Below are 14,248 nucleotides of genomic sequence, written 5' to 3'. Positions count from 1 at the left end.
CTCCTGGACCAGCTTAAGGAAGCAATTAAGATGAAACGTTGTGGTAAGTTTTCAAAAGGGATCTTTTTTTGCAGGACAATGCACCTGAGCACACGTCCAACTTGGTGGCTGCCAAATTGAACACCCTGGGTTTCCAATTGGTCCACCATCCCCGCTACTCACCTGACCTAGCCCCTTCAGACTATTATCTGTTCCTGAATTCACAGCACCTGAAGGGGCAACGTTTTGAGGACATTTCTGACGTCAAAGTTGCTGCTGAGAGCTGGTTTGCGGCCCAACCAAAGGACTTTTATTTGAACGGTCTAAAAAACCTGCAACTACGTTGTACCAAGTGCATCAGTTTTGGGGGGGGAGTATGTTGAATAAATGTGTTATATCTTAACTCGGTCTCACTTCTTTCTGGGCAAGGCCAGGAACTTCTCAGCACCCGCTCATATATATGTTTTAATATGTTAATTTAATATTAAACTAAAATTGTATATATTTTAAATCTTTAGCTTTTATTAACATAATATAATGATAAAAACAACAATATATTATAAAATAAAATAATATTTTATGAAGATGATGAACTAGTGATGGTGATGGACTAGTGATAACATTTTGTCCTGCTCCCAATTGTGGCTGTTTTGATACACATTATACAAGCATGGTCCACTGTTATCATAACTACCACCCTGTGAAATGTTGTACTGCATGTAGATGTGATGTTGATGCAAGGTAGCTGCAGAAGATAAGCAGCAATGAGATGCAATAAAAAATGATTGGGTAAATAAAAGTGTTTTGTTACAAAAATTGGAAATACTTATGATATGTAATGCTTTGGCAAACTAACACAGAGGCAAAATAATTCCTATTTTGTTTAACCGTTATCTATAACAAAAAAAGAAAATACCACCAACTTCTTTTACACATACCTAAGTCAGAATATAAGCCACAGCTGTTCTCCAACATGGGCCATACACCAAGTCATTATACAGAAATCCTCCTGAAGGGTTAAAATAGCTAATCTAAGTTGAGCCATATATGTTCCTGTAAGGAAGTTGTATTTCTTCTCCTGTCTACTCAGTTTAAATGTAACCAGATGGTGGAAATTGTAAATTCTTTGAAATACGATGTATGTTTTGTATGCCTTACAATGTATCAAATAACACTATATATGGCTAAAACTTAAATAGCCGTATGTAACTAAAGACCACCCCTTGTATAATTATCTGTATAAAAGGACCACCTCATCAAGTAAACATTAGAGTATATTCCTAAAACCATACTGTGTGCGTGTGTGTTACTGGGATATCTCTCCAGACGTCTGTCTCTCTGGTGCAGGAGAAGTCACGGTACATTTGAGGAACTAGAAGTAGAAGCAGATCCTTTCAGCTGGGGGCTCGGGTCCGGGATTAGAGCACACAGAATTCGGTGAGTACGAAAAGACCCTGCCTTAAGGCTTAGGGGAATTCCGATTCTTACCGAAAATCTCTGTTGCTTCTAATTTGAATCCACTTAGAATAGACTGAAAGGGAATGTAGCTATCTTTAGGGAAGACAGGCTTTAAACTGAGGGCTTTAGGGAAGTCCCAGAAATAAATAGACTAATGGCCAAGTCTATAGAGGAATTATTTAGGGAAGAATTCAAAAGAGAAATTCTTTAGAGGAGAATTTAAAAGAGAAATTCTTTAGAGAAGAATTTAAAAGAGGTATTCTTTAGGAAAAGAATTTAACTATTGTCTGCACCCTGATTTCTCTTGTCAGCCAATTTGTATCGCTTCTTATCTGTCGCTTGCTTATGCTTTCTTTTTATGTTGTGATGTTATGCTGTCTTTTATGTTGTGATGTTATGAAGTATTTTCATTTTGTGCTTAAGGTGAGCAGCAAATGATACTGTGATGTTATGAAATATTAAGTATTTTTATTTTGTGCTGAAGGTGATCAGCAAATGATATTGTGAAAATTGTACTAACTTTATTGTGTGTGTCCTGGAGAACCGTAAGACGCCCCACCATTTTGGCGAGGGGAAACCCGTTAACCCAGAAACTGGTGAACGCAAGTGACGGTTTTAAGGGATAATACTAACAGGCAGTTGAGAAGGAAGTTGAGCATAGACATAAGTCCTCTGTACCCAGTTGGCAAGAATTGTCGGAGCCTTTACGGTTCAGTACAGCCAGTCCTGGGAAGAGTTCAGCTCTGCTTCCGCCTTAGCTAAGTTACAAGAAATGGTTGCAATACAAGGAAAGGTCTCTCCACTACCCCCCCCCTCCGTATGTAGGAGAGACATGTAAGGATTATGTAGCTCGGGTCTGGGGGACTGATTGCTATTTAGGTATTCCCTGAGTGGATATTATGGCAGGATGAACAGAGGGGATGGGAAGCGTGAATTCTTTTCCTAGGGACAGAGCGAATGATTCATTCCATATGAACATGGTTAAGGGGTTATGTTTAGGAGACATTGATTGTGTTAAACATAGAAGGACATCCTCTCCCTTTTCTTGTAGATTCTGCTGCTACTAGTAGTACTTTATGTAAGGATTATAGTGGTCCAAGAGAGAATGCTGAGCCCTCTGTGGGAATTAATGGGATACTTACAAGATCTTATAAAACCCCTCCTCTCTCAATCCAACATCCATACAATCACCAGTCAATGTTCACACACCGTTTCAGGATCATTCCAAATTGTCCTGTGAATTTATTAGGGAGAGATTTGTTTGTTCTATTGAGATTGCAGTTGGGGATTAGTAAAACAGGACACCTACATGTCACATCCTCAGTCATGCCCATCCATGTACCAAACGGTAATTGTTTTTTATATTTGGAATGCTAACCACAGGATCCGCTACTTGATCAGGTTCCTCCTGAGGTTTAGGCAAATACTGACCAAGATGTTGGCCTAATCTCTTGTACACCATACAAGGCAATGCTTAAGCCCGGCACTGCATCTGTTTATATTAAACAATACCCACTTTCCCCAGAAAAAGAAAAGGGAATTGAGCCTATGTTGATGGAATTCCTAGGGACAGGGGTTATTGAGGAAACTATCTCCCCCTATAATACACCTATCAACCCAGTGAGAAAGGCTGACAATACCTTTAGGTTTGTCCAGGATCTTAGAGCAGTAAATGCTCAGATCATACCCATAGCCCCTGTTATTCCAGACGTGCCATCTCTGCTATCAGCTATTACTGCCCATGCAGAGTTTTTCTCTGTTATTGATTTGAAGAATGCATTTTTTTCTGTCCCAGTTGACAAGGAGACACGGCCACTCTTTGCCTTTACATTTAAATATCGCCAGTATACCTGGTGTTGAATGCCTCAGGGTTATGTAGATTCCCCTGTGGTCTACTCCATTGTCCTCCAAGCTACACTGCGCCCTTGGACTGCCCCTCATGGTTCTGTCCTTCTACAATATGTGGATGATCCCCTCATATGTAGTTCTACTCGGGAAGCCTGCCAGGCAGACTGTGTTAGCTTATTACTGTGGTTATGTGAATGTGGACATAAAGTTTCAAGGAAAAAATTACAATGGTGTACGGAAAGTGTTGATTATTTGGGTTTTTTGTTCTCAGTAAAGGTGAGAGGAAAATCAGCCATTCCAGAATTACTGCTGTAATGGGTCTGCCCCGCCCACAAACCAAGAAAGACATGTTAACCTTTCTTGGCATGATTGGTTACTGCCGCCAATAGATAGCTGATTGTTCCTACTATGACAATATTCTGAGACAAGCCACTAAGACTGATATGTCTGATTTTATTAAATGGTCTGATGAAATGTTACTGGTCTGATGAAAAGTTTTTGGTCATTTGAAATGTGCAATGGTTTCAAGTCCTGGCTTGGGCCTACCCGACTATGGCGTGATGTTTCACTTATTTGCCAGGGACAATTGTAAAACCATGGCAGGAGTCCTGGCGCAGGAACATACAGGCAAATTTCGCCCTGTTGCTTTTTTCTCAAAAGTGGTTCCAGTACAGGTTCAGGGCATGCCTGCGTGTCTCAGGAGTTTGGCAGCCTGTGCCATGGTTGCTGAGATGGCTACGCCTATCACCCTAGGTCATCCTACCACTCTGCATACCTCACATAATGTTTTAGCCCTACTGAAAAACATACACACACAACATATGTCAGCACAGAGACTGAGTGGATATGAAGTTTTGTTGTTATCTAATCCTCAGTTTCATATTAAATACTCAGCACCCACATTCGGTCCAATGTCTATACTAAGTACCCTACTTGGATATAAGGGAGAGCAGGATGATTTGCCTCCTCCCCACGAATGTTCTGAACTCATACATGAACACACCTCACCCAGACCTGACTTACAGTCCATACCCATTGAAGGAGCTCCTGATATTTTTGTGGATGGATCCTGTTCCTCCCCTAATGACAACACTTATCATGCGGGATACGCTGTGGTTCAACTCCCTGATGTTAGTCTGGAATCAAATCCTATACCTTTTCAGTTAGCCCAAGCAGCTGAACTGATTGCTCTCACTAGAGCTTGTTGTCTTTTTGAGGGAAGAGATGTAAATATATACACTGATTCCAAATATCCCTTAGGGGTTGTACATGACCATGGGGTAATCTGGCAAAGAAGAGGCTTCATAGCTGCAGATGGGAAGCAAATCTCACATTCTACCCTAGTACATGATCTCCTAGCCGCCATCCAATTACCAAGCAAAGTTGCTATTATCCATTGTAAAGCACATACTGCCCTCAAAACGAACATAGCTCAAGGGAATGCCCTAGCTGACAAGGCAGTAAAGGAGGCCGCTATTAGACAAGAGCAACAGTTCAAATGCCCTCCCTAGTTCCAGAAATTACCCTTACTGACAATTTATTGCTAAGCCTCCAGGATATGGCAACAAGTAGTGAGAAGTTAGAATGGCAGTCGGTAGGTGCAGTACAAGACCCTGATACAGGTCTTATCTGCAAAGAGGGGAAACCATGTATTCCAGTTGCAAGCGCCCCAATTTTAATTGCACAATATCATGGCCTTGGCCATAGGGGAGCACAGGCAACCACTGACCTCATTAGAAGAGATTTTATTATACCAAGCCTTAGATCAAAGGTACAATCCTATGTTTCACGATGTATTATATGTCTCAGAAACAACCCAAATAAAGAAGGCCCTTAGGATTGACTGTAAGTTCCACCTACCTTACCACCCTCAGAGTTCTGGGATAGTAGAAAGGATAAATAGAATATTTAAAGAAAAAATAAGGAAAATTACTGGAGGCACGTTTACTAATTGGAAAAAGTTTTTGCCTGTAGTCCTAGCAGAAATTAGGATGCAGCCTAACAAGAATACTGGGTACTCACTATTTGAGGTCCTAATGGGAAGACCTTTCCCCACACCTTGGGGTCCAAAGGCCCCTGTGATAGAAAAAGGGGATCTAGAAGTAGTACAGGCAGAATATGTGAGAAAACTTGTAGAAACTTTAGATCAGGTTGAGAAAAATGTTGCTCGTGCCTCTCCTTTCTCTCCACAGGAACCTACACATCCTTTCCAACCAGGAGATGTGGTGATAGTCCAGCGCCTGGCAAAAGGGCGAAAACAGACAGAGTTCCTGTTTTGACCACCCACCCGAGTGGTAGCAGTCACCAGAACAGCGATTCTCACAGAAGAGGCACCAATCTGGATTCATGCTAGCAGAATGAAAAGGGTCCCTGAGGCTTCTTCTTCGGCATCGAATGGAGACAAAGAGGGTGAAGCAGGTGTGAAATCCCTGAAAAAAGCCTTGCCACCAGCTGAAGATGATGACCCCACAATATTCTGGGAGATTTGTTTGTTTGTTGATAATTATTAATCTTTGTGTTTTCATGCCAGTCTTATTAGTACTTGTATCTATCATCCAGAGGAGATGAGTTTCTTATGTGGTACACTGAATAATCAGTCAATATCCAAAAGAGCTCAGGAGCAAGATCCTATTGCTCCCGACCCCTTTCATTCTGAATAGTATAGTATAGTCAGGATGGCAAATGCCTTAAATGTTAGCTTATTGTGCCTTGGAGACTTACAGAGCCCACGGGACCTTATAAAAACATGTGATATTGCTGTACCTACACCCGATGAATCCCTCCTTGAAGTTTGGTCAATGACTAAAAATACACAATCTTTTATTCCCTTGTATGACTTCTGTGGGGAATGTTAGGAATTAGGATATAGCAGGGATAATATTAGAATAACCACTATTAATGTGACTGCAGCAGAGATGTGTTTTACCTTTTCTCAGGATATGACTTTATATTGTGATGATAGAGACATAAAAAGAGGATTACCTAAGAATAGTGTATATGATTATATTAATGACACCTGTAAAAAGAACGGTAGGATTGTTAGCTCCCTAGATATATCCATGAGTTGTAATAAGACCATTGTGACTCCTAGTTTTATCTATAATATAATGCTCCCTAAGGGATGGTTTTTGTCATGTGGTAACAGCACTTACAATTATTTTCCTGCCAATGTTATTGGAGGTCCCTGTGCATTATCCAGGCTGACTTTGGCCCTTCCTAGACAACCCCCTATCAGGAGAGCTTAAAGATCGGTTACCAAGACCTTATCAGAAAACTGTGACTCTACCCCTTCTCAGCCGTGCAGAATATACAAGTTTGGGGGTCTCTATATTGGGAGTGCCTGGACTAGTTATATATAATACTCGTACTATAAATTCTATTGCATGTGACCTGGCTAAATCTCTGAATCATACTTCTACCGCCTTACCAAACATGCTCTTAGATCTACAAGGATTAAGAGGAGCAGTGCTAGAAACTAGATTTGCTGTAAATTATTTGTTACTTAAACATAATGTAGGGTGTCAGGATTTTAAAGGAATGTGTTGTTTTAATTTATCTGACCACTCCAGATCAATCCAGTCCCATATTCAAGCATTACATGAAATTGCTAATAATATCAAGGAAGATATTTGTTCATCCTCCTAGCGGGACTGGCTATTGAGCTGGCTGCCAGATTTGAGTTGGTTAAGAACATTATTTATAAGTATTGTAATTATAATTGCTTCCTTGATTATTTTATGTTGTTGTATCCAATGTATCCCTTCCCTTATCCAAACATTCCGCGCTATGTGTCCAAAGCCCACAGATCCTGGACAAAAATATGCTATTTACCTCTCTATGTTAGAAGAAAATAAGTCATGTTCATGACTTAGGAGGGGATTGAAGGGTTAAAATAGCTAATCTAAGTTGAGCCATATATGTTCCTGTAAGGAAGTTGCATTTCTTCTCCTGTCTACTCAGTTTAAATGTAACCAGATGGTGGAAATTGTAAATTCTTTGAAATACGATGTATGTTTTGTATGCCTTACAATGTATCAAATAACACTATATATGGCTAAAACTTAAATAGCTGTATGTAACTAAAGACCACCCCTTGTATAATTATCTGTATAAAAGGACCACCTCATCAAGTAAACATTAGAGTATATTACTAAGACCATACTGTGTGCGTGTGTGTTACTGGGATATCTCTCCAGACGTCTGTCTCTCTGGTGCAGGAGAAGTCACGGTACATTCGAGGAACTAGAAGTAGAAGCAGATCCTTTCACCTCCATCTCAGGAATGAGCCTCAGAGTAATAATTAAGGACATCATTGGGTGAAGTCACATGGGACAGCATCACCCATTTGGTGATTTCATATCCTTGTACCAGGTGCATATTTCATTATCATCTTGTCTTCCGAACACATCGGTCATGAATATGATGTTCTGTGAAGATTATAAAGCACACCAAATGGTCGGTGGTCATGCAATATGCGAAGTCCCTTGAAAAACACATTTTTTAATTGTCTAAATAGAAGGAAAGGCATGTAAATCACAGCAGATGGCTGTATTTTCCTCTCATCCCTCATCCTGTCGCATGTAATCTCTGGGGTTTACCACAGTGATGAAGGGGTAGAATACAGTGCAATGTTATTTTTACTAACGTGCAAAAAAAAAAAAAATGCAGTGGGAAGATTTTCCTATAAATCTGCATGTCTGACAGATTAGGGGAACCTTTCAAAATAAAAGATTAGTGTTTCATTATAGTGCCACCATCAAGCAGAAGAATTGACATCAATTAGTCTTATACCAAGATTTTCCAAGGATTGAAGCTTATGTGTGGTTGGTTTTGTTTTGTAACTCTCACAGCATGATTTTCTCAAATGGTAAAGGCTTTTCCATTTTCTGTGAGTATAGCTCAGTTTTGTAATAATAATTTTTTCTAAATGTCAACATTGCACAGAACAGTCATTTGTGTTTTTTGTGCTCTGGATCTCTTGTGCAGGTATTAGCTTTATGGCTTTATATCTTCTCGGAACCTTGAAATTCGCAGACACAACAATCTTACCATTCAGGGTGGGCCAGAGACATACAATACTAAAAGGAAATCTGACCATTGTACAAGAAGCAGAGGCAGATGTTACTATGGTATATCTTTTGTTTGTGGGACGTTTGAGATACAAACTACTACAGAAAAATGCTATTATTGTGAACAGAACAAAGACATACATTTATTCAAGGAAATGGTAACATTGTAGCAGGAGGAAAGACTAATGTGGGTAAACCAACAGTCCAAAAACCTGGAATTCTTTTCTATATTTACATTTGTATTTCATATAGAAAGATCAGTTTCTGTGTACATGTTTACTGGCTTAATGAGATGTGAAACATAATTCCTTTGAATATGCCTGACTTTGTGTGCATGTGATGTGCAGATTAAGCTGCACAAGCTAAATCCATGTCATGCCAAGCCTTCAAGCCTATGGAACAGCTTTCATTGCAGAGAGCTTGCTTCAGCTGCAATAATGACTTATTATTTTTCCAAAGCTGGAAGAGGAAAGTTTATTTGTTGCACTGTCTATTGTAAAGTAACTTATCCTGTGGATTAGTAGCTGGGCATTAAAGGCTTTGCTTACTGTGCAATATAAAAACATAATTTAAGTTTCCAAGATGGTTATTAAAACAATTGGTTTGGGATATGTACTCATACATATGGGACATGAAACATGTTCTGCGCAAAATGGATAAATGTAATGCAGAAAATTCCTTGAACTATAGTGATCTTCACTGTAGCTGTATTCATAAAGGGACATCCTATAGCTCTTTAGCAACAAAGAGCTTGCTGGCTCATATTTTTATTTTAAAATACTATAGATCTGAAATAAAAAAAAAAAAATTACACTTACCTTTAATCCTGCAGATTTATTGATCCATTCAGAGGTTTCTTCGATCGGGTCCCACATCGTTCTGTTATCCTTAAGCACCCGGGTGGAGGAAGCGCCAGGCGCTGCTGTCTTCTTCAGTCTTCTTTCTTCCTCTTGACACATCACCTGATCTCGTACTGTCCAGGCGCATGTTCGGGTGACATAGGGAAAAAAGAGTGCCGATCTCACTGCGCATGAGGGGGATAAATATGTGGTGGTTAGGGGCACATTACCACAAAAGTATACTGTGATGTACTGCTAACAAAGGGCCAATTTTTCCTGTGAGACCAGCAGGAACATGCTGTGCTCCTTTAAAGTAAAAAAATGCTCTAGCAAGTGAAAATAACTGGAGGCACAAAGATCAATGCATGCGCTAGGGTAACTAGAGGCACAAAAGCACGGGAGTGAATGGAGCAAAAAAAAATCACTTCAGCTGGAGCTGGAGCAAAAAAATCAACTTCAGCAGGGGGGTTGGCACTAGCATAGTAAAGCATTGCTCAAACACAGATTAATGTGTTGCTACATGTTTATGGCTGGACCACTCCAGGAGGGTAATGGTTTAGGCAGTTTGGGGAAAACCCTGAAATGCTGACAGATGCACTTAATGGGGCAAACTCTTGCTGGATTCTTAAAGTGGTAGGTATGACAATTACATAAATAATTACATAGTAAGTAAGGTTGAAAAAAGACAAGTTTATCAAGTTCAACCACTTCCATCAAGTTCAACCACTATTATGGGCTTAAACTGATAAAAAATTGAGATGATTTCCTTATAACTAAAGTTATCCACACTTGTGATTGAATTATTCCAACTATATATCCATTAGTGCAAAAGCCAAAGCTTCCTTCCAAGGCTTTAATTTTCTTTTTTTCTTGGGCAAAGCTGCTCACATTTGTAATCTTGATGCATATTTGCCTTGTTAAACTAATAAACAATTTAAGGATCTTTCCAGGATAAAAGCAGCAGAACTCTGGTTGCAGAATAGCATTGTTATAAGTTATAGGACGATTACCCTCACTGCAGTGCCAGAATGATTTGTAGGTATTAGGAGTAGGGAAATTACACATTTTGAAATGTTAATTGCAGACACGGCAGCATTACATAGTCTATCTTTGCACACCATGCGACAAGTCCAGCGCTGCTGTGAAGGCAATTAGTCAGGAAAGTTTTTTCTCCTTCTGCCAGAATAACAAAAAAGGCTCTGGTTCTTTAATAGGTCATTAGTGGACGCGAACCACCATTATAACATTAGAAGTCACTACATGAGAGAGAAACAGACCGTCGCTCAACTTCCACTTCTTTAACATGAATACATTACACAAATACAAATCATCCATAGTGATTATTAGCAGATCATCCCTAATGTAGTGACAAACATTTATTTTTTGATATTTAGGTCTACTGGAAATATATTTAAGACTAAAGGACTAAATATATTTAAAACTAAAGCCAATTTAAAACTTAACATAAAAAACATAAACATTTCAGTAAAAAAAATGTATATGTGGTTATATTCTTTATACACAAGAATGTTTTGGCCAGAAAATTATTTGGATGATAACTGGACATTATGATGCATTTTGAATTGTAAGGGAAAATCTTAAAAAAAACAGATTTCATCCAAACCATATAAAAAGGTAATTGTGGAGTTTCTTTGGCCAGTCTGTGGTTTTAGACATGCTTTAATAAACAGCTGGCTGAAAACAAAAAAAGGTAACAGCTGCACAGTGTGTTTATATCAAATTGCAATGAGATTCACACTGAGCCTAAAACTTTAGGAATATACAGGAAGGTAGTTTCAAGTCATTGTCTGGCCTCTTCTTGCTTTTTTACCTCCTCTCCCTAGCTTCTGCTTCACCTCCACTTCTTAATTATTTCAAGCCTTACCCTAATATCTGTCAATTTGAAACCACTTTTATTTCATTGCAACTGTTTTGATAGTCCAACTCCACCCCAGTTTTTGTTTAACCCCTCTTTTTGGCTTTTGTTTCACTCCTGCTCCCCAAATCCTGCTCCCTTAACTTTTGTTTCAGCCTATGCTTCTCCTTCCCTTCAGATTCTTCTTTTCCTTACCCTCCTTTTATTTTAACTTACCCACTAGCTTCTACATCCTCTTCACTTCCGAGTTTTTAATAATCCCCTTTATCAGTTTCTGCTTCACCCCTCACTGCCCCTTACACATATTCAATTTTTACAAAACAAATTAGGCATTTTCATATCCCTATACACCAAAAAACATATCACAATAAAAAATACAATATAATTTATTGACCAATATTAAAATACAAACATATTCTTAAATGGTTGCTCTTCTAAATGATTTCAACAATATCTCCAGAGCCATGCTTCCCAGGATTCTGGTCAATCATTTACAGTGTTATCAATTATATTTAAAGTCATAATAAACTTGTTACAACTGGAAGTCCATTATTTTCGATTCACAGCCCAAGAACCTTCTTTCCTAAGAACATTGGGAGCAGCCAATCACTATGAATAAATAAAAACATTTTTTTTTAATTTTCAATAATATTTTTTACCTAAGAATATCAGATAGTCAATATTTATTTCATACTCACAGTCTATACTCACAGTCTATACTTCAATAAAGTATTGAAGTAGGCAACCCAACTATATTGTACAATGTTTGTATTGAAATATCTCTCAAATTGATTTGAGTCAAGATGGTTTGTGTGGGTAAAAAGATGGTTTGTGTGGGGCTGTTTGTGTACCTTGGTAGTAGTTTGCAATGTGTGGGACAGACAAACCACCCCTGTGCCTCAGTTAGAACAGGGCCCACCCAGAGACTCTGGATTTCTTGGACCCCCATATAAAATGTATTTTTGTCTTTGTAAAGGCAGGCCCAGAGCCAACAAGAAAAAGACAGCATAGGTGCAAGGGCCACATGACTGGATGGTAATGGGAACCAGTCATGAAGGGGTTAAGGTAGGAAGAAAAGGGTGTAGGTTATGATGAGGTGATCATTAGGGGTGGGGATATGGCAGAAGAGTTAAAAAGGGCTGGGAAGGAAAAGGAGGGCATTGGTAGTTGGCACAGCTCGAGTGAGCTTGGCAAGCTGGGCTTGAAGATGATTTTGGAAAAAGGGAAGACACTGGTACAAGTAGAAAGAAAGATGACCCTCTTTCTATGTAGATATCTGTACAGGGAGGCGGAGAGGCCTTTGGGGAAGGGGGGTTAGGCACAGGTTCTGGATCCACAGCAGTTTGGCAAATGTGCCTCAGATACCCAAGATTCTGAAATCGGTGCTTGATCACCCAGAGGTAATGGCAGAAAAGTTGGGGAAAGAGATTGAATTGGGATGGATGAGTGGTCCGTTTTCTGCTATATTGATTGCAGATTTGGTGGTCTCTTCTTTGGGGGGGTGCCTATGAAAGAGCTGAAAAGGTTCAGGCTCATACATCATCTGTCTTAACCAAAGGGAGGGGGGTTCAGTAAATGATGCAATTTTGCCAATTTTGTGTTCCATGGCCTACACATCCTTTAATATGGTGGTCAGGTGGATGCAGCATTACGGGAAAGGGGCTTTATTAGTGAAGGATGACATTGAATAGGCTTTCAGGTGTTGTTGGTTCAAACAGATACCGTATTTTTCGCCGTATAAGACGCTCCGGAATATAAGACGCACCCAATTTTAAAGGAGGAAAATCTAGAAAAAAAAGATTCTGAAAGATTATTCCCCTTCTGATCACTCATGTGCCATTCATACCGCTATTCCCCTTCTGATCACTCATGTGCCATTGATTGTCCCCTTCTGATCACTCTGTGCCATTCAAATTCCCCTTCTGATCACTCTGTGCCATTCAAATTCCCTTCTGATCACTCTGTGCCATTCAAATTCCCCTTCTGATCACTCTGTGCCGTTCAAACTCCCCTTCTGATCACTCTGTGCCGTTCAAATTAACCTTCTGATCGCTCTGTGCCGTTCACTTACCTTTTTTTCCACTGTACGGCAGTTAGGGCAGGGATCAGCAGGGGGCGCGTGTGCCGGCTTCTTTCGCTCTGCACTGCAGCCAGGAGGAGACACACGCTGCAGCCAGCGAGGAGAGGAGACACACGCTGCAGCCAGCGAGGAGAGGAGACACACGCAGGATCGGGTATCGGGTGAGTATCTTATTTTAATTATTTTATAACACGGTATTTGTCGTATAGGACGCACCAACTTTCCCCCCCCCCAGTTTTGGGGAAGAAAAAGTGCGTCTTATACGGCAAAAAATACAGTAGTTGCAATTTTCTGCTTTGTTTGAACAGTTCAGTTCCTTTTTGGAATAGGTAGTTAGAGATGTGGCCAGGGTGGACTTGATCATTCATTACCTCGATGATTTCTTGTGTTTCTTCATGTGTGGGGCCAGCTTTGGGGTGCCTTTGGCTTCTAGAAAGACGTGGCATTAGGTTAGACTCAGAGGCAATGGAGAGTAGGTTGCCGCCAAACAAGCTGGAACCTTTGAAGGCAGAGATGCGGGCGGTAGAATGACGGTGGAAGCTGCAACTGCAGGAACTGAAGTCGTTGGGAAAACTCAAATTTGCATGTCGAAATAAGCCTATGGGTAGGGTTTTTACTAAGAGGCTGGCTGCTGCCACTTCGGGGATTCAGATGCCTATGCATTTTGTGCGATTAACTAAGAACCCTAGAGAGGACCTGCAGGTGTGGAGTAAGTTTTTGGAATAGTTTAATTGCAAGTCGGTGTGGTTGGAGCTAGGCTAGTCTCTAATTGTGATCTGGAACTGTATATGAACATACCTGGTTCTGAGGGCTATGGTGCTTTTTTTGGTGGGAGGTGCAGTGCGGCCCCCTGGCCAGAAGAGTGGAGGGAGGTGGGATTTCTGTCTAACCTGCTGTTGTTGGAACTTTTCCCTGTGGTGGTGGAGCTGTGGGGTAAGATGTTGTGCAACAAAAAGGTGCGTTATTTTGTGATAATTTTGGAGAGGTTCAGGCCCTCAACAAGTTTTCAGCTTCTTCTCTGCTGGTTGTCAGATTGTTGCTTTACTTGGTGCTGCTTTGCTTGCATTTGAATTTGTTTACTGTGGTGTTCCATATCCTG

At 40.1% G+C, this 14,248-nt stretch overlaps 1 protein-coding gene across 1 annotated transcript; it reads left to right on the top strand.

Annotated features, from left to right (window-relative positions):
• Window positions 1-2,448: 2,448 nt before the first annotated feature.
• LOC140343880 (uncharacterized) lies at window positions 2,449-13,084 on the top strand. The gene is made up of 2 exons (XM_072430781.1): window positions 2,449-7,039; window positions 12,788-13,084. The coding sequence occupies exon 1, from the start codon at window positions 3,804-3,806 to the stop codon at window positions 4,794-4,796; it is 993 nt and encodes a 330-aa protein (XP_072286882.1). The 5' UTR covers window positions 2,449-3,803; the 3' UTR covers window positions 4,797-7,039; window positions 12,788-13,084.
• The last annotated feature ends 1,164 nt before the right edge of the window (window positions 13,085-14,248 follow it).

The sequence above is a fragment of the Pyxicephalus adspersus genome, chromosome Z (assembly GCF_032062135.1).
Source record: "Pyxicephalus adspersus chromosome Z, UCB_Pads_2.0, whole genome shotgun sequence".
In the NCBI taxonomy this organism is placed as follows: Eukaryota; Metazoa; Chordata; class Amphibia; order Anura; family Pyxicephalidae; genus Pyxicephalus; species Pyxicephalus adspersus.
The sequence above is the reverse complement of the archived record's forward strand: the minus strand, read 5'-3'. Positions and strand labels throughout refer to the sequence as shown.